The 26875-nt window shown below is 38.7% G+C and overlaps 1 protein-coding gene across 1 annotated transcript in view; it reads right to left on the bottom strand.

Annotated features, from left to right (window-relative positions):
• Nucleotides 1–26875, bottom strand: part of LOC136876974 (reticulocalbin-2) — an 84688-nt gene that overhangs the window by 41813 nt on the left and 16000 nt on the right. Inside the window, exon 2 of the mRNA XM_067150746.2 lies at nucleotides 13261–13408. Within this exon, the coding sequence (XP_067006847.2) occupies nucleotides 13261–13408 (148 nt within the window). The remainder of the gene's footprint in view (nucleotides 1–13260; nucleotides 13409–26875) is intronic.

Here is a 26875-nt window from a genome sequence, read left to right as displayed (position 1 = left end):
GCTGCGTATGTATGGCCACTGGCTGTTTTTGATGAGTCCTAGAACACATGTGATATCTGAAGCCATCTCTTTTCAGTTTCGACTCAGTTAATTTATAACTGTTAGGTTCTACAGTCTGCCAAAACGAATTCTGAATTAATATGTTTATAAACTACCTGAAAAAGAAAACATATTGTAACAGAATTATGCCTGAAAAAGAAACAATTTAATTTAAATAGAATGACATACTTTTGATTTGACAGAATTTGATGATGTTCTTTTGATGAGAATTTTTTTTTTTTTTTTTTTTTTTTTTTTTTTTTCCAGGTACTTTATAAATGTATTCAAAATTTGTTTTGGCAGACTGAAGAACCTAACAGTTAAAACTTACTTCTACTGCATGAATTGTGGATCCTCCTGGGATAAATCTGTAATGTTCTTCTGGCATGTACCTTAAGGCTTGTGGTTGTAAGCACATTCAAAATTATCTACCTTGCTGAAGGGCAATCCTGTGACCTCTGGACCCCTTTCTCTTGTCCAGAATGTTATTGTATTCTCTTCAGTCTAAGGGTGTTGCTGAGGTTCAAGACAAGCACTGAAATCTGCAGTCCAGATTTGAATTGCAACTGGTAATGATTCCTTCAATGCTTTATTGGTCAGGTTGTCAGGTCCAGGGGATTTTTTAATTTTTTAACTAGCTGTAGTACCTGCTGTTCACCAGACAATCATATAGCATGTGCTAAATTATCTAACTCCCCAGTTACTTTCTGCCAATATTCCGACAGGCTATTTTACTTGGGATGCAGCAGTAATCCCATCTATTGGCAATGAGTGGCAGCAGAAGAGACAAATCACATCACAACAAGTAATGTTGTTGTTGATCAGTTTTATGAGCTATCGATAGGGTAGGCCTTCACATTTAGTTTTTTGCAACTCTATGATGTTACGGTATCTAATGCAAAGGGAGTCCTTCCTTCTTTCATGACTCCCTCTTATCTTATTCTTCAAGCAATAGTTCTTTTACAACTTTTTTCTCATTTTTAATAATTATCTTCACAATTTTTTATGTCGATATGGATTGACGGTTTTACACCTCATGACAAAAACCATCACCAGTTAACACGATTAGCCCGCGAGTGGTCGCTAGCCGAAATGTAACTGAGTGGTCGCACGTGAGACTTTCCCTCACATTAAAATATTTATGACATTTTTTACAGTTTTATTGGGCGTAAGGCTGAAATTTACTACTGAAATGAAACACAAGTTCTACCTTATATATTTTAGACAAAAATGAGATGATAAGCTGTTTATTAAAGACACTACTTAAAATAACATATGCAGTGTACATAAAAATAATTTCCGTCCTGAAGTTGTAAAAAATAAAATCTCGCACATGCATTATAATATCTAGTCATATTTACGTACCAAGCAAGGTTTCTGAACAAAATAACATTTTCAAAAACAAGAAGGGCTCATAATACAAATACTAACACGTACAACAGGAGTAAGTTTCCCGCTCCACTTCAACGTAACACCAACGTCATTAGTCGCGCGATGAGAGAAACTCTCACGCAGTGCTCACAAACATATAGGAACCTTCGTTCTGACTAGGAGAGGGGGTGCTTACCCTTCAAATGTGAATCACTCAACTCACGACAGTTATAAACTCAGCTAGAAGAGGGAACAGTCACCTCCCTTTCATCACTGTGAAGTAATATCACAATAAAAAATAATATGAGAGAAAATCTCATATAGCGACCACTCGCGGGTTAAATAACATTTTCATGTTAGCAATACTCGGCGTTGATATGGCCTAAGCAACAAAAGTCTACATTCATGAATTCTATTATTATGGTCGGTGTGGTAAAACTGTATGACATAAAAGATTGAAACTTGTATTCCCTATAACTTTTGTTGTGTTATACTTTTCGACTGGACCAATAACATAGGTATTTAAAAAAAATTTAGGCACCTTCCCCTAAATTATTTCATCCAGACTGTATAGACTGTATTACTTTATTCCATGACTTAACATACCGATTGTTGTTAAATTCTGTTCACCCATCTTCTCGTGGTTCGGCATTGATAAGGTCTTAGCAGCAACAAAAATAAAAATTCATGAATATTTCTGTTATCATAGCTGGTACGGTAAAAATGTACAAGACCTAAATGATCGGAAATTTAATTCTATACAACTTCAGTTATGTAGTAATGTATTTACCAATAGAAGCACTAATAACATAAATATTTGAGAATTAAATTTTAGGCATTCACCTAAACTACCATTTCACTCAGTGTGAATAATTTTTTTTACAGAGATGATGGAAAATTAAAAAGTGCATTTTCTTGTTACTGTTCTTTTAAAATTCTGAGCAATGTACAGACAAAATTACCCATACTCCTTCTGGCATGACAGAAGCCAGTATGACTATAGCTGGGTCAAAGGGGCTTCGATTCTCCAATCGGGTGTTTGAAAAACTGTAGCGAAATCCTCTTTCTATATTGTTCTCCTGGGTCCTAAAATAATGCAAGGAAATCTTTCCACTACCAACACAATATTTTCAGCTCTTTCTACTGTACATATTGGAGTCTTATTTTTGAGCAATGTTTTTTATTTCAATCTTCCTTCCTCAGTGAGTTTTTCCTCCGTTTTTATGAACTCTCTTGCTGTGCAGTTTGTCCAGAATAGTCTTTCTCTGAACACAATACTCCTCATCAAACCAGGACTTCCTTCTTCTGTTTGCTCGACACTCTACTGCCGATTCCAGAATGGTGACTTCTAGTTCCGACAGTTCACCATCAATATTTCCAGCCTTGACAAGTGAGATCAGTTCATCCTTGTTGATGTTCTGGTTTCAGGCTTCTGAGTCAAATTCCAACCAATCATGGCTGCAGATATGGATATTTGGTGCATGAAATACATATATATTATTTTTTTTTATATATTTGTTTTTAACAAGTTGCTTTACGTCACATTGACACAAACAGGTCTTATGGCGACAATGGGGCAGGAAAGGGCTAGGAGTGGGAAGGAAGCAGCCGTAGCCAGGTAATTTGCCTCGTGTGAAAATAGGAAACCACAAAAAGACATCTTCAGGGCTGCCGACAGTTGGGTTCAAACCCACTGTCTTCCAAATAGCATGAAATATTGCCTCTTCTTCTGTACTTCATAACCTTAGACTTGCCAGTATTTATAAGCCCATCCGTTAGTGGCAAGTGATTAATGTGCTGCAATGAATTAAAGGTCTTTTGTATGATTTTATTACACAGGTCAATCAAATTCAATCCAATATTGGTCCTCAAATTGAAGGTGGTTTGTATCAGTGTGTGTGTGTGTGTTCATATGGGCATGGTATGTGTTTCTGTTTGATTTTTACTTCTTGTCCTCTGTGGAATACTAGATCAATTGTACTGAAGCCATTGTAGGTGATATAAGTTGGAAAATCTGCCTTGTTGACTAGAGAGAGGCCCTTTGAGGTTTCCAACAATGCTTGTGCCTTCTTCTCAGGCTTGTATATTAAAGAGTAAGACAAGAAATATTTTTAAAAAATCAAGCTCTTTAGGATTTTTCAATCATTAAATTACCAGCGTTTTGCCCCAGTGTAGCAGTGGGCTCATCAGTTGGTTTGCTATACCTTTCCAAGATGCTGGCGGCTAGTGCGCCATTGAGACACCACTGCAAGCCTCTTATGTAGGAGGATGCAGTGACGGTGCACTAGGAGAAGCATGTGCCTCCACTTACATAAATGCCTGCCTTTTGCCTTTATAATAAAAAATAAGGTTTCTAGAAGGAAATCATTTTTATTCATTTTTTGAAGAAGTATTTTATTACAAAAGACCAAAGCACACGGCCAAGTATGCAGAGTTTAACAATGATTCTTTCTTGCTAGAGTCTGCTCAGTTTTTAGGTACTTTACATCTCTGCTGTGAGTTACCTGTGACAATGAATAATGAAATCAGGAAATTACATATAGCCTAAATATTTGATGTATGGACTTGCTGAACATTTGATAACATTATTTATCTTACGTTCCTTCAATTTCAAATTTTGTTCAGCACGAGTTCTTTAATGTGACAGAATCCAATGACACATAGTTGTCGCATATACACAACATAAAATGCTACCAACTTCAGACAGGATCAAAACCACTATCTTGAAATATATTATCGTGTCTATCCTTTGCACGTGTTATTGTGCTCCTTTCTAGCTTCTTATCTTTGATGATGTTTTACAGTAAATCTGAAAATAAATCACTGAATTTGTAAGAGGACATACGGCTTTGATACAAAAATCAATCTCCAACGTTTTTATTTAGTCCATGTGAAAGCTCACCAGAAAATCAACAAATTTCACGTCAGCCTGTACAGCATGTGGCCAGGTAATAGTGACATATAAAAATCAAGCAAAACAGAGAAAAGAAACTACCCAAGTCTTAAGAAAAATAAAAAGTCAGCATCATAAGGACACACTGCAATTAACTGAAGAAGAATTCAATAAAACTCAATCAAGGGACTACTACAAAACCCTGAGAAAGTAGCTCCGAAAATATGAACCTCCAACACTACTGATGAAGGATGAAAATGTTAAGGTGGCTCATAACAATAAAGACAATGCAGAAATTCTAGCTAAATATTTCAACAAGCTTCTAAATTGCGAGGAACCTACAGAACTCCTTCATTTGGATACCAACACCTCAATAAGAACACCACCAAAGAACATCAATCCCCCAACAATAAAGGAAGTCTACCAATCACTGAATAAATGAGAAAACTATAAAGCACCAGGAGAAGATCAGACCTTTGTGGAAATCTGGAAATATGCAGAAAGATCAGTACAAGTTGCCCTCCATCAACAACTTTTCTCTATCTGGATTAAAGAAGAACTACCAGAACACTGGAAAAACAGCCCTCATTCACCCACTGCACAAAAAAGGAGACAAAACCGACCCTAATAACTACAGGGGAATCTCACTCCTAGACATAACATACAAAATCTTCTCAATAATCATGCTTAATAGGATAAGTTTACAATTCAAGAAAGAACTATGAGAATATCAAAGAGGTTTCAGACGCTGGAGGAGTTGTCCTGATCAGATCATGAGTCTTAATTTGATTAGTATAGACTATACTAAGGGCACTAGGAAAGTTTTGCAATATGCAAAAATGGTTGGCTGGACACCCCTGTTATGGTGAGGGATGAAAAGAGGGGTGAAAACCGGTCTAGAAGACAGCAAGGCGCGACCTTCACACTAGTTGTTACCAAGCAGTGGGACGGAAAGCAAGTTAAGATGTCAGTGTGGTCTAAAGGTGAATATCGCGCAATTATCCGCTACAATTTTGCTCGTGGATTAACTGTTGACAAGTGCCTGGAGGAAAGGACTCCTGTGCTAGGGAAAGACTGTCCACATCGAAAAACAATTTTCCGCTGGTACAAAGAGTTCCAGAGGGCAAATTTTGGGGTTGAAGACGAACCTCGTTCTGAGCAACAGTCTGAATCAGTGACTGAGGAAAACATTAAAGCTGTGAGGAAAATGTTGCAGCAAGAGAGGCGGTTGACATATCGGCACGTAGAAAAGACCCTCCACATCCCTGCACCAGCTATTCATTCAATTCTACACGATCATCACCATGTTAGAAAGGTTTGTTCCCTTTGGGTGCCCCATTCACTTTCGGTGGAACAAATGGCACATCCAGTGAAATGGTACCCAAAAATGCTATAACAGTTTGAAAATGGGACTTTGCGTAACGTCAATAGCATCGTTACAGATTACGAAACTTGGCTTTATTATTACAATGTCCTAACAAAATCCCAGAACAAGGTGTGGCGTTTGAAGATGAGGGTAGTCCTGTGACTGTGCGAAAGTCAAGGTCAGTGAAGAAAAGGATGATTGAAGTATTCTTCACTAAACGGAGCATCCTGACTCGGGTTGTGCTAGAAACACAAAGGACAGTTACTGCGAAGTGGTACAGTGAGACTTGTCTGCCTCAGGTCATCCAGGCTCTCAAGCAGCTCCGTCCAAGGTCACAGCTCAATACTTGGCTCTTGCATCAGACAATGCTCCAGTACATCGTGCTAATGTAACAGTGGATTTTCTTGCCAGATCAGGGTTGACTGTGCTTGATCACCCTCCATACAGTCCTGATTTTGCCGCATGTGACTTCGCACTCTTCCCAGAAGTGAAGATGAAACTGAAAGGGCGGCATTTTGCATCGGATGAGGAGCTTCTGGCAGCATGGGATCAAGAATGTGAAAATGTAACCGAAGAAAAGTGGCGGAGTTGGTTCAGTGACTGGTTTCGACATATGGAGAAGTGTATTGAGTGTGGGGGAAATTATTTTGAAAAAGACTAAAGCGTTCACTAACATTGCAAAACTTTCCTAGTGCCCTTTGTAACAGGAGAAGAAACAGAGATATGGCGATAACATTTGTAGATTTCAAGAAAGCTTATGATTGCATCCATAGAGAATCCCTGATTAAAATTTTAAGACACCTTGGACTACATCCCAAATTAATAAAGATGATAAAATAAGTTTAGGGGTGAAATATCAGAGTCATTTGAAATTAAAACTGGACTATGGCAGGGAGATGGGCTCTCACCACTATTATTTAATTGTGCTCTAGAAATTGTAATGAGGGAATGGTTTAGGAAATGTCCTCCAAAAATAAAGAAAAATCAAAACAAACTGCCTGGGTTTCGCCAATGATTTAGCATTACTAGCAGTTGATATAAGAGAAGCAAAAACCCAGATATCAGAACTTCAAAACATTGCAAATAAAATTGGCCTCAAAATATTGTTTGAAAAAACAGAAATTATGCCCCAAAAACCAACTAAAAGAAGTTAACATAAATGGTAATAAAATCAAAATAGTAACTCAATTTAAATATCTTGGGGAAGTAATTACACATAACCTAGATGAAAAAAATCTCAATCCAAACAAGAACAAATAGATTAGCTAACGCACAAAAATTAACATTAACATGAGACATCTACAAAAGGAAATGTCTATCAATATATGCAAAAATAAAACACTACAAACAGTTATAAAACCGGAAGCAGCAGTAGAAACACTTGTTCACCTGAATAAACAATCAAAGACTGACAGACTTCTGAAAACTGAGAGGAGGATTGGAAGAACCTGCATCAACAAAAAATACTAGAAAGATGGACAAAGGCGGATAATACTCAAGAAAGTCGTGTACAAAGAGCTAGAACCCATTACAGATACTATGCATAAGAGGAGACTGGGATTCTTTGGACATATGAGGATGCAGGCTTCGAGACTTCTGAAACAACTAGTACAACACAATCTCATCTCAAAAACTACCACAACAGGATGTAAATGAATCAGAGAAGTAAGAAAGGATCTGAAGGAAATAGGCCTTACAACAGAAGACACCACAAATATGATAAAACTTAATACAAAATTCAAGAATACAAACCTTCGCTTTACCCTTAAGCAAAACAAACCAACAACACTCACATTTTCAACTGAGGAAAGGGCATGAAGATCAGAGTGTCTGAAGAAGTACTGGGAGGACCGCAAAGCCCGAACAATCTCTTCAAAGAGACCTGAACGATGGACTAAGTGATCCTATGCGGTCATAAAACAAGAAGAAGAAGTGACATATCACAGAGCAACATCTGATCACAATGACCAGATAATGTAGGATCTTTATTCTGATTATTATGCAGCAAGGTATCCTAAATCAACTGGCTTGCAAAACTTACATCCTAATGTCGCCGGTAGAGTTACTGTTGTCATTATGGTTGGTCTTACGTTCCTTTCCTCACATTCAACACTACACTTCCTCCATTCCAATTACATGCAGGTTCATATCACATGGTGCAAGTAGGGGCAAAAGATCTCTATAGGTCGACGCCCCGAACAAATAGCATAAAAAAAAATAAAAAATAAAATGGTTGGTCTTTCTTCTGGATGATGTAAAGGTAAGGGCACGAGGACTATAGTGGGTGTCTATTGACCTGACGGTCCGCATGACTTCATCTGGTCGATATATCTTCACCTTAATTAGCCACTGACAGATATCGTGTAGTTCAGCGCTCCGCCCTTACTTACGACTGCACCTATGACCCATTTTTTTTAAATTGGGAGACCTGTAGTCACAAATGGCTACCCTTTCGCCTTCGGAGAAATATCTATTGTAGAAGGATGTTGTCTTTCTCATTTTTTCAATCACGTCCTTAACGGGATCCGGTTTCAGGATGTCCAGTCTGGACCGTATCTCACGTTGCAAAAACAGCTGGTAGACAGGCACATCTTCTTTCTTGTACAAATTGAGCTTGTTGGGGTGAACACGTTTCAAATTAGATGTTCCTCCTGTTGCAAACGAACGCTCACACACTTTACATTTGGCCCACTTCTTGCCAGTGTCTCATTTGAAGAATGACCAAACTACTAATTGAAGTCGCAGCATTTAGTCTAAAAATGTGGATACTGGACAGGGCTCACTTGTGTACTAACCACTCCTTCCCTCCTAACGTCCTCCAGTTACTTTGGTGTCCCTCGCTACTTCGAGTACTTCGCTGTCACTCGGATATCTCCGGTTATCTCTGGAGGGGCGCTGCAGTCAATCACTCGGAACAGGAGCTTCACTCCCAGCGCTATCCTGTGGTACTGACAAGTATTAAAAGCTAAGTTTAGTATAGAGCAGAGCTGGCCACAACGAGGCTCGCGAGCCGCATGCGGCTCTTGAGTCAGTCTTGTGCGGCTCTTGACACCAACCTTAGAGTTAAATTAAATGATATAATTAATGGAATATAATGACATCTCGCGGCTGGCGTCAGTCAGTAGCAGTGATGTGCGGCTTAACGTTATTAGCGCTGTAGGTCAGTGGTAACACATGGGAGGTGAAGATAGTTCCGGCGCCTTCCATTTGATAGTGCTTTGAGCGGGAGAGTGTGTCAGTGAGCCAGTGTCGTGAGGTGAAGCAGTCGCGTTCACGTATAGGCAGTCATGTGCTGTGCTGAAGAAATCAATGGCAGATTTAATGATTTGAGATCATTCCTGGAAAATCCTTTTTCTGTTGATGTGAGCGATGGCAGTCCTGTTTCATCACCAATAACAAAGGATACAGCAGCTGTAGAGTTGGAGGTACAAGAACTGCAAGAGGATGAAGGATTAAAAGGACTCAAACGAAGTGGCATTTCTACCATAGAATTTTGGAAAAATGTTCCAGAAGAAAAATACGCACTAACAAAACAGTGTGCCAATAGACTAATCTCAATTTTTGGGACTACTTATGTGTGTGAATCACTGTACTCAACGATTAAATTCATTAAATCTACATATCGATCTGAACGAACTCATGAACATTTAAGTGAAATTGTGCGAACTGCGCTTACCAATTATCAGCCAGATTTCAAAAAACTAACAGCAAAAATGAACACTCAGAAAAAGCAATTCTCAAAAGTAAAATCTCATTCCTTGATGTGTACCTGAAAAATAATGTTCTGTGTAGTGTAGAAAATAAATGTTCCATCATTTGTTATAATATGAAAAACGTGTCTTCATTTTACAAACCATTTTCTAAACATGCTCCCAATTTTTTGTCTCCTAAATTTGCGGCTCCCAGAAGTAACGTTAGTGGCCACCCCTGGTATAGAGTATGCTAGAATACAGGGTAATAAAACAACATTTAACGTAGCCCTGCATGTTAAATGTGTTTTGATAGGTGTTTAATCAGAAATATACACAATTATTAATGCCAAACATCATCTTTACATTATTTTGATTCCCTGCCTTGGAAGGCCAGGCCTTTACAGCTCGACTTTATAACCCTTAGTCTACTGAGGAGATAAATTTATCTATTATTGATTTCTATTCATTGCTTATGTACCACCGTATATACACAAAATAATATTAATATTTTTTATTTCATTAGTGTGTTTTAACTAATGCAGAGCACAACTGCAAACCTCAAGACTCAGAAAACCACCAGAGTTAGACCCAACAAGCAATTACCAAGGTTTAAACCCAACTATCCCATTTGTTTACCAATGTTGATTACTTTACATTTTACATATTATGTTCATTTCTCAGACTGTACAGTGGTACAAAAAGACAGGTTTACATCTCCTATTTCTCACAACAAAATAACAATATTCTTTCAACTTTAAAATTAATATATACTGTATAGATAGTAACCATGTCCCATAGATGCTCTAGTGAGCTGAGATCTGGATTGCATGCATGCCATTCTGTCAGCTTAATCCCTACTTTGTTGAGGTACTGAAGGACACATCTTGCCACACGAGGGCGCACGCTGACCTGCATTAGCAGGAAATCTTCAACAATGATTGGTGCAAAGGGGAACATGTTCTTCCAGGATTTCTTCCATGTAGTGATGGGCAATGAACTCCCGAATGTGAAAACGGGCATCGATGAGATGATGAAAGACAAAGTGTGAGGAGAAAGAATTCAAGAGTGAAATGACATTTGCTCCCGTTAGTAAACAAGTGGTCTCGTTGTGAACCCCTTTTGCAACAGACTAACCAACTGCACCACTGAGGTCGGTGAACAATATTTGTTCCTTTGTTTGACATTTCCTAGAAACTGAATGGGATTATGGAGGCTAAACAATAGAATAACAACTTGCTTCCCTTTGTAATGTAATTGCTTCCCTTTCTTTATTTTTTCTTTTTCCTGCTATTTTTAATTTACAGAAGAAGTGGCGGAAGATGAAATCTAAGATGATGAAGATTTTGTCTTAAAACCTTCGTCCCATGGAATGGACTAAAGACAATGCCCACTTTTAGTAAAGCTAAGGTCAAGGTAGATCCAGATTTAACAGCGAAAATCATGGAGCCACTTCTAACTCTAATATGGAATGAAGAACATCTTTCTGAGGAATGAAAGAAGGGTGTCCTCGTCAAGATACTGAAGAAGGGCGACTTCTCAGATTGCAATAACTGGACGGGAATAACGTTGCTCTCATATGGGGGGAAAGTGATGTCAAGAGTCATACTGAACAGAATAAGCATAGCCGTTGACAGGAGACTATGTCACGAACAGGCAGGTTTCAGAGAAGGTTGGTCTACTGTGGATCAGATTAACACACTAAGGCTAATCATTGAACAATTTGCTGAGTATCAGACATCTCTATATACTTTTCATTGATTTTGAAAAGGCCTTTGACTCTTGTCAACCAGAGGAAAATGTAGAAGGCTATGGAACAGTTCGGAATTCCACAAAAGATAGTCCGTCTTACACAGACAATGTATGATGGACATATGTACTTGACCAGTAGAACATACAGGGAAGCTGTCTGGACCTTTTGCTGTAAAATCTGGAGTAAGACAAGGATGTCTACTGTTGCCAATCTTGTTTATCATGACACTGGATTGTATCCTGAGAGAGGCAACGAATAGAAAGCGTGGCATTCAGTGCGGATTAAATAAGCGATTGGAAGAACTGGGTTATGCGGGTGATCTCCGTCTTCTTGCAGAATGTTTTCGGGACATGGAAATCAAACTTAAAAATAGAAGCTAAAGAAGTAGGCTTTAAGATTAATAACAAAAAGACTAAGGAAATGCCCATAAACCATCATAACAATAGCTTGACTCTAGATGGAATGGATATAGAAAGGGTAGAGGAATTTTGCTACTTAGGAAGCATGGTACGCAAGGATGGAGGTGCTTTTAGAGATGTGGTGAGTTGTATAAATAAAGCCAAAGGTGATTTTGCACAGTTATGACCAATATGGAGATCTCCTGACATTTGTATAAAAATGAAGCTAAGGTTATTCAACTCAAATGTTAAATCTGTGTTACTGTATGGAAGTGAGACCTGGGAAGCGACCAGAGACATTACCACAAGGTTACAGACTTTTATAAATTGGTGTTTGAGGTACATTATGAGAATATGGTGGCCAAAGACCATCTCAAACAAAGACCTTTGGGAGGCCACAAGTCAAACTCCCTTACAGGAACAGATAATGAGAAGAAAATGGAGATGGATTGGGCACACCCTGGGAAGACCACAAGAAAGTATCACAAGGCAGGCATTGAGTTGGAATCCACAAGGCACTTGCAGGCAAGGCAGACCAAGGATTACCTGGAAGAGAACCACAGACAAGGAGATTGCTGGAGTTAACAAGACATGGAGGGAGGTGAAAGCATTGGCGGCAGATAGAACAAGCTGGAGAAATTTCGTCGAGGCCCTACGTCACCTGGAATTAAAGGAAATAAGTCAAGTCAAGGTCAATGTACAAATCTGCGCAATAGCTTTCTTCGCCTGTCAATATGCCACATGCAATGTTGGAGATTTTCACATATTGTGGCCATCTTGTAGTGAGTGTTTAAAATTTTCAAAACAATAGATCAACCCGCCAACTGTTATTAGTTTCTTGAATGCATGGAACATAAAACCAGCTGAAATTCATCACTAAGTTTGTGAGTTGTATGGTGAAAATGCAATGATGGATGGAATGGTGAGGAAATGGATTTGAATGTTCAGTAGAGGTCGTCAACATGTTCTTGATGTCCCACAGAGCAGCCAACCATCTGCCGTCAGAGATTTGGTGTGTGCGGTTGAAGCAAAAGTTTATGATGACAGATGAACATAATTTTGTCACGCTCTCTACTTTTCCCACAATGTTCAAAGTCCGTTCTCCACTATATTGTGACAGATCACGTAGGATTTCAGAAATTGTGTGCACAACAAGTACCACAACACCCCACTGAGGAAAACAAAGCCAAATGAATGGGTAGTCCTTTGGCCTTTCTAAAACAATATGCTGTGTTAAACAACATTGTTACAGGAGACGAGACATGAATATCCCATGTCAATCCTTAATCAATCAAAGTGGCACTTAAGTGGCAACATTCTATGATGAAGACATACACAAATTGGTGCCCTGTTATGACAAGTGCCTTAATAATGGTGGTGCCTATGTGGAGAAGTAGTTTAAGGTGTGTGGAATCCAAAGAAAAGAAAATATTTTCAAAATAATATTGTGTTTCTTTGAAAAAAAAGTATTTATTCAAAAAATGTGCCTCATACTAACATCATTATTGGAGGATAAGACATCTGAAGTAATGTAGAATAAACAGAAGATTTTAAAGTCCATGTAAAGAGAGTATAATATACACATTACAGTATATAGCACAGTGTTAATCTAGCCCTTAAATTATGCAGATGGTGACGTTATTATTATATCTCCCTCCATTGTTACTGCAAAAGCATTTTCAATTTTTGACATACCCTCCTCATTAAAATATACTGTTAAATGCATCATGCATATATAAAGCAGTACCTACTTAAAAGATCGTACAATCCAAGCATGTAGTTCATTTCTGTCAATTGCGTTATCCTTGTTTAGATCCATTTTGCTAACCAGTATTCTCAGTCTCCGTTTCGCTTCCCCAGGTTCCAACTGATCAAATTCTTCTGCTTCTTTCACACTCCCTATAAAAGAAAGAAGTATACAATTTACTTTTTGAAAAATGAAGGAAATAATCTGGCTTATGTTTGATGACTTCACAACTCTTCCACTTTAGTTTTCTTGTAGCTCAGTGTAGTAATCTTTTTTGATAACACATTCCACTTTTCATGCATGATAGAAATATTAGAACTAGTAGCTGTAAGCTACTGTTCCAATATACAAATAAAGTAATAATAATGTCAAAAATGGAGATTATAGAATATAAAGGAGGAGGCCATTACTATCAGCATATCGTCGTTGCTGGGACAAAACCTCCTTAGCGATAATATTTTTGGATATATACTGACCTGCAGCACATACATTAATGACGAGCGAGAATGCCTTGACAATATTCACAATATTGCACCTTAGATGACAGAACCTTACCAGTCAAAGTTCTAGGAAATGGGATGGCCTAGGGAGCGGTGATAAGGGAACTGGAAATCAAGTAGGGATGACATAAAATTGTTAGTGTTGAACTGTAGAAGTATTGTAAAGAAAGGAATAGAATTAAGTAATTTAATAGATATATATTTACCAGATATTGCAATAGGAGTTGAATCATGCCTGAGAAATTATACAATGGATGCAGAAATTTTCTCACGGCACTGGAGTGTGTATCGTAGAGATAGGATAGGAATGGTGGGAGGGGGAGTGTTCATTCTGGTGAAAGAAGAATTTGTAAGCTACGAAAAAGTTAAAGATGAGACACATGAAATTCTAGGTGTAAGGCTCATTTCTAAAGATAATAGGCAACTTGATATATTTGGAGTGTACAGATCGGGAAAGGGTAGCACTGACGCGGATTCGGAATTATTTGATAGGATAGTCAGCTATGTGGGAAACGACATGGAAAGAAATGTGATTGTAGCGGGAGATCTGAATTTGCCAGATGTAAATTGGGAAGGAAATGCGAACGACAGGAAGCATGACCAACAAATGGCAAATAAGTTAATATGGGAAGGACAGCTGATTCAGAAAGTGATGGAACCAACCAGAGGGAAAAATATCCTGGATGTGGTGCTGATAAAACCAGATGAGCTCCATAGGGAAACTGAAGTAATAGATGGTATTAGTGATCATGAAGCTGTTTTTGTGGTAGTTAAAAATAAATGTGATAGAAAGGAAGGTCTTAAAAGTAGGACTATTAGGCAGTACCATATGGCTGATAAAGTAGGCATGAGGCAGTTTCTAAAAAGTAACTATGATCGGTGCAAAATGGTAAATAAAAATGTAAACAGACTCTGGGATAGGTTTAAAGAAATTGTTGAGGAATTCGAAAACAGATTTGTACCTTTTAGGGTAGTAAGGAATGGTAAAGACCCACCTTATTATAATAGAGGAATAAAGAGACTAAGAAGGAGGTGCAGACTGGAAAGAAATAGAGTTAGAAATGGCTGTGGAAGTAAGGAGAAATTGAAGGAACTTACTAGAAAATTGAATCTAGCAAAGAAGGCAGCTAAGGATAACATGATGGCAAGCATAATTGGCAGTCATACAAATTTTAGTGAAAAATGGAAGGGTATGCATAGGTATTTTAAGGCAGAAACAGGTTCCAAGAAGGACATTCCAGGAATAATTAATGAACAAGCGGAGTGTGTTTGTGAGAATCTTCAAAAGGTAAAAGTATTCAGTCAACAGTATGTAAAGATTGTTGGTTACAAGGATAATGTCGAGATAGAGGAGGAGACTACGGCCAAAGAAGTAATAAAATTTACATATGATAAAAATGACATTTACAATAAGATACAAAAGTTGAAAACTAGAAAAGCGACTGGAATTGATCAGATTTCTGGAGATATACTAAAGACAGTGGGTTGGGATATAATACCATATCTGAAGTACTTATTTGATTATTGTTTGGTCAGAGGAGCTATACCAGATGAATGGAGAGTTGCTATTGTAGCCCCGGTGTAGAAAGGAAAGGGTGATAGACATAAAGCTGAAAATTACAGGCCAGTAAGTTTGACATGCATTGTATGTAAGCTTTGGGAAGGCATTCTTTCTGATTATATTAGACATGTTTGTGAAATTAATAACTGGTTCGATAGAAGGCAATTCGGTTTTAGGAAAGGTTATTCCACTGAAGCTCAACTTGTAGGATTTCAGCAAGATATAGCAGATATCTTGGATTCTGGAGGTCAAATGGACTGTATCGCGATTGACCTGTCTAAAGCATTTGATAGGGTGGATCATGGGAGACTACTAGCAAAAATGAGTGCAATTGGACTAGACAAAAGAGTGACCGAATGGGTTGCTATATATCCAGAAAATAGATCTCAGAGAATTAGAGTAGGTGAAGCTTTATCTGATCCTGTAATAATTAAGAGGGGAATTCCTCAAGGCAGTATTATTGGACCTTTATGTTTTCTTATATATATAAATGATATGAGTAAAGGAGTGGAATCGGAGGTAAGGCTTTTTGCGGATGATGTTATTCTCTATAGAGTGATAAATAAGTTACAAAATTGTGAGCAACTGCAACGTGACCTCGAAAATGTTGTGAGATGGACAGCAGGCAATGGTATGTTGATAAACGGGGTTAAAAGTCAGGTTGTGAGTTTTACAAATAGGAAAAATCCTCTCAGTTTTAATTACTGCGTTGATGGGGTAAAAGTTCCTTTTTGGGATCATTGTAAGTATCTAGGTGTTAATATAAGGAAAGATCTTCATTGGGGTAATCACATAAATGGTATTGTAAATACAAGGTACAGATCTCTGCACATGGTTATGAGGGTGTTTAGGGGTTGTAGTAAGGATGTAAAGGAGAGGGCATATAAGTTTCTGGTAAGACCCCAACTAGAGTATGGTTCCAGTGTATGGGACCCTCACCAGGATTACCTGATTCAAGAACTGGAAAAAATCCAAAGAAAAGCAGCTCGATTTGTTCTGGGTGATTTCCGACAAAAGAGTAGCGTTACATAAATGTTGCAATGTTTGGGTTAGGAAGAATTGAGAGAAAGAAGAAGAGCTGCTCGACTAAGTGGTATGTGGAAATTCTAAGTTCCCATGGAGGGAATTAGGTATTTTTCCACCAATAGAGCATATCAAAAATCTGATCAAAAATTAGATGTTGGCTTTTCAGGCGTTTGCTCTGAGTTGTTCTGAGCTGTCAGCGGAGAAATGGCGTGGAATGACATTAGTAGACAAATAAGTTTGAGTGGCGTTTATAAAAGTAGGAAAGATCACAATATGAAGATAAAGTTGGAATTCAAGAGGACAAACTGGGGCAAATATTCATTTATAGGAAGGGGAGTTAGGGTTTGGAATAACTTACCAAGGGAGACGTTCAATAAATTTCCATTTTCTTTGAAATCATTTAGGAAAAGGCTAGGAAAGCAACAGATAGGGAATCTGCCACCTGGGCAACTGCCCTAAATGCAGATCAATATTGATTGATTGATTTCACATAGGAGGTTTTGTCCCGGCAGCGACGATATATAATATTAGAAAATATATATTGTTCTATACACCTCACTCAAGATAAAAATGAAGTACATGACAAAAATTTGAAAGTTATAGACAAAATTATAATTTATTTTCCTTGCATAGATTATGATAATTAACTTATATACACTGACGAGCAAAGAAAATGCAACAATTCAGATTTTGCAAAGAAAGTGACTTGCTTACTTAACTTCTTTGCTGTCTGCCTGAATACGTACTCGGGCTCCCCATTACTGCCACGGCATAAGCCCAAATACGTACTTGGGCTTCTGCAACGTTGCTTTAATTGCTTTGATTGTAGCCAAAATTGAATGCAAACGCCATCTGTTGCACATAGTTGGAATCACAAAGATATTCTCTTTGCTGTAGTGCTGCTCTAAGTATTTATCCTCCTTGAATGGCAGAACTAGAGACAAAAGAATGACTCTAGCTGCTGTTTGTTTACACTATGGCTGCCTCATCGCACAATGTTTTGTGTTTTTTGCTAAATGATGATAATGAAAGAGAATTGTATTGTGATAATGCGAGTTCAAGTGAACCTAGTGATGATGAAAATACCAATTGTGATGAAAGACAACAATGGTATTCTCGATTTTGTTTTATCGACAACAGGTGGTGGTGATAGGAGTTCACATTACAGTAAATTCCCCCAAATTTGTAGATTCTGTTCCTATCCCCGATAAGCTAAAATATTACAGAACTAGACTTCTTCAAATTATTTTTTTGAACGACTTTTATAGTTTTTAAGAAAATTAATTCTCTATCAATGTCTGCACTTCTTGTTTATTTGCATGAGTTTTTAGAACACTGTGGACAAAGCAAGGCAGTATGACTAAGACAGTGAAAGAATTGAGAGTGTTGTTGTTATCTTTATGATTGTCATTTAACTTACTGCTGATGAGATATTCAGAATAATTTTCATTGGCAGAATTGAGAGTTTATAGCAAATTAATTGAAGGGATAAAAAAAACTTGCTAAATTCACCCTTGTTTTTAACAAAATTTAACGGTGTTTAAGGACAGTTCATTTTCATTTACTTTCTCTCATATGTTACGGTTAATATTGCACTGCATTTCTGCACGATCATACACACAAACATATGTTGCCACTCCTGGCACGAATCACAGCTTCGAACCTTTGAGGTATACTTCTAATATGTGCTGCAATGTTCCCTTGAGGAATGAACTCCCATTCTTCTTGAAGAACTTCCTGCAGCTCCTGCATAGTCTCTGGACTATGACTATGCATTTTTCTTCCTAAAATGTCACATAGATGCACAAGTGGGTTGATATCCGAACTGCGTGCAGGCCATTTTTTCCCTACTTTAGCAGGAAATCTTCACCAATGAATGGTGCAAAAGGGAACATGTTCTTCCAGGATTTCTTCCATGTGGTAATGGGCCATAAGTGACCCACCTTCCACAAAGACAAGCTCTTATCAGGCAGCCAAGGAGATACCTGCCCAAACCATTACAGAACCACTGTTGAAAGCTATCCAAGTTACGTGGAGAATACCTTTTTCCACATCTTCTCACACCCTTTCTTGTCTATCTGGGGATCTGAGGATAAACTGAGATTCATCCATGAACAGAACTGTTCCCCACTGTTCATCAATCCAGTCCCGATGATCTCTTGCGAAATGTAAGCAACTCTGTTGATGTTGACGTGTCAGATCTGCACCAGTAGCAGGTCTTCTGGAGTAGAGATCACAATCATGTAACCTCATCCCCACTGTCCACTTACTGACATTCACACCTCATACCTGTTCAAGCCGACTTCTAGTTTGGACCGCAGTAATGCGCCAGTCACGCAGAATTGAAGGCACAAGAACGGATCATCCCTTGCAGAAGTTTACCTGCTTCTACCATATCCAGGCCTGTGAGATTATGAACCCAGTTCCCTATACCTCTGCATGGTACACAAAATTGTTGATGGAGCAGTGTAACAACTCATCCACATAACACAAGCTGCATTCATCCCCTACCAACTCTAGTGCCTGAGCAACATCCTTTGGGCTCAAAGACATCTTCACTTCCGTTAGTAGAAGGTCAGAATATTCCCTTCCTCACACATGGAGGCAACAATTAGGATATGGAAACAAAAACTTGCATTCTTGTGATAGGCAGTACTTTTCAGCTGCATAAACTGTACCATTGGGGGGTTTATTGCTGGCTATTATTGCCTAATGTTGAGTTCAGTCCATTTGGCAATCTTAGGAAATGAAGATTCAGTACATAGTAAAAAGTTTCATAGGAGAGCATGTTACTATTTATATTATATCTCAGTTTTTCAAATATCTTGATGTTGCGTTTTTGTTTTGCTCATCAGTGTATGTATACAAATTTACCTACCTCAAGTTCACAACAGAGCTACGTATTAGTTATTTTCAAATTTTTATTTTATTGTTACTCGCTAAATGTCACGTTGTTTTTAAGATTTTACATACATACATACATCCATACATTATCATTATAGACTGTTGTACCTTTCAGCATTCAGTCTGCAAGCCCTTGAAGATTGGTACTAGTTTTGATGCTCATTGCGCGTCATCATCAGCCAACAAATCAATTGAGCAAAATACAACTTATCAAATAGCAATATATAACACATAATAGCACCTACAAGACAAATGTTAAACTATGACTAGTTGAAATATAAAACACATGACAGCAAATACAAGGACTAATGTTAAAAGTTAAATTGTAATAAGTTAAAACAATGAAAGCAAATCAGAGAAGGTAACACAATTGTTAAGGTATGATACACGAGAAAATAGTCCAGCTTGAGGTTTGTAGAACATAAGGTGTATCTATATACACTGACTGACAGAGCAAATGCAACACCAAGAAGGAGTGGTCAGAACTTTATGCCAATTGCAGGGTAGACTGACGTCACTGAGGTATGCTCATGATGTGAAATGCGCCGCTGTGCTGCGCACGTAGCGAACGATAAATGGGACACGGCGTTGGCGAATGGCCCACTTCGTACCGTGATTTCTCAGCCGACAGTCATTGTAGAACGTGTTGTCGTGTGCCACAGGACACGTGTATAGCTAAGAATGCCAGGCCGCCGTCAACGGAGGCATTTCCAGCAGACAGACGACTTTACGACGGATATGGTGATCGGGCTGAGAAGGGCAGGTTGGTCGCTTCGTCAAATCGCAGCCGATACCCATAGGGATGTGTCCACGGTGCAGCGCCTGTGGCGAAGATGGTTGGCGCAGGGACATGTGGCACGTGCAAGGGGTCCAGGTGCAGCCCGAGTGACGTCAGCATGCGAGGATCGGCGCATCCGCCGCCAAGCGGTGGCAGCCCCGCACGCCACGTCAACTGCCATTCTTCAGCATGTGCAAGACACCCTGGCTGTTCCAATATCGACCAGAACAATTTCCCGTCGATTGGTTGAAGGAGGCCTGCACTCCCGGCGTCCGCTCAGAAGACTACCATTGACTCCACAGCATAGACGTGCACGCCTGGCATGGTGCCGGGCTAGAGCGACTTGGATGAGGGAATGGCGGAACGTCGTGTTCTCCGATGAGTCACGTTTCTGTTCTGTCAGTGATAGTCACCGCAGACGAGTGTGGCGTCGGCGTGGAGAAAGGTCAAATCCGGCAGTAACTGTGGAGCGCCCTACCGCTAGACAACGCGGCATCATGGTTTGGGGCGCTATTGCGTACGATTCCACGTCACCTCTAGTGCGTATTCAAGGCACGTTAAATGCCCACCGCTACGAGCAGCATGTGCTGCGGCCGGTAGCACTCCCGTACCTTCAGGGACTGCCCAATGCTCTGTTTCAGCAGGATAATGCCCGCCCACACACTGCTCGCATCTCCCAACAGGCTCTACGAGGTGTAGAGATGCTTCCGTGGCCAGCGTACTCTCCGGATCTCTCACCAATCGAACACGTGTGGGATCTCATTGGACGCCGTTTGCAAACTCTGCCCCAGCCTCGTACGGACGACAAACTGTGGCAAATGGTTGACAGAGAATGGAGAACCATCCCTCAGGACACCATCCGCACTCTTATTGACTCTGTACCTCGACGTGTTTCTGCGTGCATCGCCGCTCGCGGTGGTCCTACATCCTACTGAGTTGATGCCGTGCGCATTGTGTAACCTGCATATCGGTTTGAAATAAACATCAATTATTCGTCCGTGCCGTCTCTGTTTTTTCCCCAACTTTCATCCCTTTCGAACCACTCCTCCTTGGTGTTGCACTGTCACTGTCAGTCAGTGTACAACACTTGAATGCATCTACTAAGGCAAATTTTAAATGTAACATTAAAATGATGAGAGTATGGTGCATATGACCATCTAAAACACATGACAGCACCTATAAAGTCACTGTTAGATTATAACCAGTTGAAATGATGAGGTGCGTCTGACCATAAAATATAAAATTTTTAGAAGGTATCCCAGTTGTTGAGTCTTGATAAACAAGAGAATAGTCCAGCTTGAGGTGCATAGATCATAAGGTAACATATGTTATCAGTGGGAAGAATAAACCTTGTTCTCTTAAGGTGCGGTAATTAACAGGCTTAATTCAGATGGTTTCGTAGCCAACAATGTGGTCGTGTGAAGATCATAATTTGAATCAACGTCACAACTCCCAGTTCAGTATGGAAATGTGGAGATCTGACGAAAAAATTGAAAGCCAAATTAGGCATGATATAAATGTACATAGCCAAAAGAAAGATAAGGAAAAAGAGGCAAACTCACCTTGAGCAGCGTGAAGGCACAGCTGTTGAAAGGAGAGGAGCTGGGCTAATGAAGAGAGAAATAACGGAGGCCGAGTAGCGGAGGGGAAGGGGAAAGAGGAGGAGCTCAAGCTGGGGAGTAGGGCTATGGTGGGGCAGAGGGATGAGGTAGTGGTGGTAAGTGACGGGGATGCGTATTGCACATGGCTTGAAAGATAGCGCTAGTGTTTGGAAATCTGATATTTTTAAACAAGTTAATTAAGAAATCGAAAAGGATATTAGGCTTCTCAGAAATTTCATTTAAGTTGAAGTTAGGATTAAATTATTGATTGAAATGGATAAAACAATTTTCAATTATATTCATAAGAGGCCCTTTATTGGCCATTTGAAGGATCTCTAAATCATGTTCAATGTTCGTAAACTTGTGGTTGGAGTCAGAGATGTGTTGACCTATTGCTGAAAACCTATTATATCTTATAGCGGTGATGTGCTCTGAATATCTAGCCGTGAAACTGCGTCCTGTTTGCCAAACGTATGAGGAACTGCAGTCATGGCATTTGAATCTGTAGATTCCGGACTTTAAGAAAGTGTTGGATATGTTAACTGATGGGGAAGTGTGCAGAATTTCAGAATTCCTGTTATATGTTCTGAAGGAAATTTTTACGTTATGTTTTCTGAAGAGATTGGTGATTTTGTAGACATCTTTGTTGAAAGTAAAGGTGGAAGAAGTGGCGTTCTTAGATTTTTCTTTAGTAAGAGTAGTCTTAGGTCAGTGTTTGAACTTGTTGATAATCTGTTCTATAAAGGGCTTATTGTAACCGTTAAATTTGGCGATGGCACGAATATTATTGAGTTTGTTGTTCAAGTCTTTCTTTGACATGGGTATTGTGAAGGCACGGTGGACTAAACTATTATAGGTAGCACGTTTGTGTACTTGGGGATGTGTGGAGTCTTGACGGATGGTAGTTGCAGTTTGTGTTTCCTTAAGATTTTGTAAGATAAAGAAGAAGGGTGTCTATGAATGGTCAAATCTAAAAAATTGATTAACCTGTTTGTTTCAGACTCACGTGTAAATTTAATGTGGGGATCGATGCTGTTAAGATCATGAAGGGTAGAAGCCGCGTTCTTAATTTCTTCGTTCATAATTACGATGTCATCAACGTATCTGGCCCATAGAAGAATGTTAGGAAAGTTGTTGTTGATTTTAGTGTTCCAGATAATCTAAATAAATCTCCGCTAATATGCCAGAGGCGGGTGATCCATTGATAATCCGTCTTGTTGATAAATAGTTTTGTCAAAAGTAAAAAAGTTATTATTGACAACTAATTTCAGAATGGAGATGGTCATGTATTTCAAATTTGCTAAGAGGACTGTATTTCTTTAAGTTGCTTTCAAAAATGGGAAAATGTTTTGCTGTTTGTATGCTTGGATACATGTTAACTATGTCAAAAGAATGGAGTGGGTTGCAAGTCGATGGTCTTTAGTTTGTCAATTAGTTCAATGGTGTTTTTAATAGACTTATTGGCGAGAAAATGGTAGTATTTTTTAGCCAAGAAACTTGAGAGGCTTTATACAGAGTTAATAATAGGGCGGACAGGGATGTTGGCCTTATGGATCTTTGGGAGGGCTTTAGCTGTAGGAAGACCCGGGTTCATATTTAAAAGCTTAGATTTTTCGTGGTCCGTGAAAAGAAAGGAAGTGTTCTCTAGGGTTTGTTTTAATTGTCGCTGAATTCGTTTGGTTGGGTCTTTCTTAATTATTGAAAAGGTGCTGCTGTTAAAAAATTCCTTAGTTTTAGAGATATAGTCGGTTTTATTCATTATAACTGTGGTATTACCTTTATCAGCTTTAGTGACTACTAGCTGATGTACCCGTGCTTCGCTACGGGATTCTCAGAAAGACCGACTTTGTGGTTTTCCTAACTGAAATCAACATAAGTCATTACAAAAACGTAAGTATGAATGTAGCACTTAAAAGCAATTCTATCATATAAAATACTCGATCAAATGGAAAGCCGCACATTTTATCACTTTTAACGAACAGTGCTGCGGTTAGATTGCGGTGCCAGTCTAATAGTCCACAGTTCCAGAGCTGGGATGACCAGGCCGCAGATTGCCATGAACACTCATCTGCCATTATTCTGCTAAATATGCACACTGTTCATTCCAATCAGTGCCTCAGAGTAGGGATTGAATAGCCCGAATGCTATGATGATCCAGTGTGTTATGAACCAGTAGTATCAGAAAATTTATAAACCAGGGGAATGGCATGCCAAAGAAGAAAGTTGTCTAACTCTCCAGCTACTTCCCATCAATATTCAGGCAGGCTGTTACACTCTGTACGACTGGGCGAGTTGACCGTGTGGTTAGCGGTGCGCAGCTGTGAGCTTCATCCGAGAGATAGTGGATTCGAACCCCATTGTCGGCAGCGCTGAAGAAGGTATTCTGTGGTTTCCCACTTTCACACCAATTAAATGCTGGGCCTGTACCTTAATTAAGGCCTAAGGCATTCCTAGCCTTTTCCAATCCCATCGTCGCCATAAAACCTATCTATGTCAGTGCGATGTAAATCAAATAAAAAATATTCTGTACGCAAAAGTAGTCCTATCTACCAGAGATGAGGGCAACAGAAGACACAAAGCACATCACGACAAACAATGGTCAATGTAATGTTATTGTTGATCAATGTTAGGGGCTTTCTATATTGTAGGCCTTCACATTTAGTTTTCTTTCGACTCTGTGATTTGTAAAATATTTTATACCGTAAACTGGAGTTTCTTATTCTCCGACTTACGTAGCGATTTTCATTAAATACTGTTTACCCATTTTCTCGTTACTCGGCGCTGATATGGACTTAGTAACAAAAATCCAAATTCATGAATATGTTTGTGATCATAACCAGTACGGTAACAATGTATAAGACATGAATAATAGGAAATTTAATACTATATAACCTTAATTATGTAGCATTCATCGATTACACCTCTAATAAGAAATATTTTAGAATTACATTTTAGGCCTTCCCCTAAACTACCATTTCACTCAGCGTGAATAAAATAATTTACAGCCTAGACTATAGCGACTTATTTCCTGACTTTGCATACTGATTTTCATCAAGATAGGACTACTAATAACAACAATATTTGAGAATTAAATTTTAGGCCTTCCCCTAAACTACCATTTTTTCAGCGTGAATACAATTATTGATAGCCTACATTGTAGCAACTTATTCCCCAACTTTGCATACCCATTTTCTTTAAAATACGACCACTAATAACATAAATAGTTGAGAATTCAATTTTAGGCTTTCCCCTAAACTACCATTTCACTCAGCGTGAGTAAAATTATTTATAGCCTAGATTGTAGAGGCTCATCCCCCGACTTCACATACCGATTTTCATTAGACCACTAATAACATAAATAGTTGCGATTTCAATTTTAGGCCTTCACCTAAACTACCATTTCACTCAGCGTGAGTAAAATGATTTATAGCCTAGATTGTAGAGGATCATCCCCCAACATCACATACCAATTTTCATTAAATTCTCTTCAGCCGTTTTCTCGTGATGCGTGTACATACATACATACATACATACATACATACATACATACATACATACATACAGACAGACAGACAGACAGAAATTACGGAAAAGTAAAAAGTGCATTTTTTTTGTTGCCTATGGACATGACCGATACAGAAATACCATTATTTTCAAATTCTGAGCAATGTACAGACAAAACTCTTATTTTATATATATAGATTAGGTCGTTATTACTGATTTTCTTTTTAAGTTCGGCGATTTGTTTGTGTTCGGAAATTGACTTATTGTGAGCGGGATTAATGGAGGAGAATATTTTGTTTACGTTGTCGGAGATAAAAATTTTGTCTAATTTCCTTTTTACTTTGAATTTAAGTTTGTCGTGTTGTTCTAGCGGCATTTTGTTGATTGTGGCGTCAGACTCAATAACTAAAGTAGTGGCGATGTTCATTTTGTTCAGGTTAGGCCAGTTGTGCTTTGGGCCTTTCGATAGAATGGTGGTTTCATTTTAAAGTTACTTTAGACAGGTTAACTACAAGGGAGTGGAATTTCTCAATTGCATTTTTAGACAAACTAGTCTCTTTAAACTGATTTTTCAGTGGAGTTGTGTTCATTTTTAAAGTGTTTAATTTTTTCTGTAAGGTAAGTTGTTTCTGCGAAAGTAGGTCAAAAAGTCTATTATTAATTTGGTCTTGGAAAAGATTCCACTGGGCACTAGGGAGCAAATTGGCTGCTTCAAGGTGAGTCTCGTAAAGTCTATTATTCAAGTAAGATTTTTTCTTGTGTAAAAACCGAATTTCATTTCTTAGCCAAATTTTATTGTTTTTTTGACGAGTTTTGATAGAATGTGGTGCGAAACAGTGTTCTTTAACGGTGCCTTTTAAAAAATTTGGTGTTAAATCATGTGTAATATACTGCTTCAAGAAGCTGATATCTTTGCCCAATTTGGCGATTTTAATTTTCAGGCTCATTTAGTGGTACGCCTTTCGCTTTGCTTGGTAGGCTATCTCAATGAAAGTTAGAAACTTTATTTTGTTCCCAGTTCAATACGGAACAAAGTGAAGTTTCTTATGGTTTTCAGGATGGCAGGGTTGATACTAGAAAGGTAGTAACCATGGTCTTGATTAAGGTACAGACTCAACATTTGCCTGATGTGAAAATGACAAACCATAAAAAGCCACCTTCAGGGCTGAAGACTGTGAGCCTTGAATCCATTACCTCCCAAATGTAAGCTTATAGCTGTACGACCCATACCAAGTACCCAACTCGCTCAGTAGTCATCATCATCGTTGACAAACACCAGTCGTGCGGGTGTGGTATAAGAGACCCTTCCATCTTTGTCTGTCCATGAACCACTCTCTTCTTGTAACCTTCTCCCAATTTTGTCTTCCCTCCCGAACATCTTTCTTTACTAGATAATCCATTTTTTTCTGGGTCTGTCAACTGTCTTTTTCTTTTTAATTCTCTTTTCACATTCACTTCTTGCAGTCCTGGTGGCCTCTTCCACTTTACATGGCCAAACCACTTCATTCTTGCATTCTGGATCTTTTGTAGTAGAGTCTCCATTTCCACCTTCTTTCAGATTTTTTCCTGGATCATGGTGCATAGGAACTTCATTTCTGCAGCTTGGAGTTTTAAGTTGTCATGCCTCATTAATGTGGTAGTTTCCAGGCTATATGTGAGGATGGGGATATAATAGGATTTATATAGTACCATTTTAGCTTTCAACAGTACTTATTTATCCCACAGCAGCTGTCTTGCTTGGTGGT

Source organism: Anabrus simplex, chromosome 7 (assembly GCF_040414725.1).
Source record: "Anabrus simplex isolate iqAnaSimp1 chromosome 7, ASM4041472v1, whole genome shotgun sequence".
Taxonomy (NCBI): domain Eukaryota; kingdom Metazoa; phylum Arthropoda; class Insecta; order Orthoptera; family Tettigoniidae; genus Anabrus; species Anabrus simplex.
Note: the sequence above shows the minus strand (reverse complement) of the source record. Positions and strands in the feature narration are given on the sequence as shown.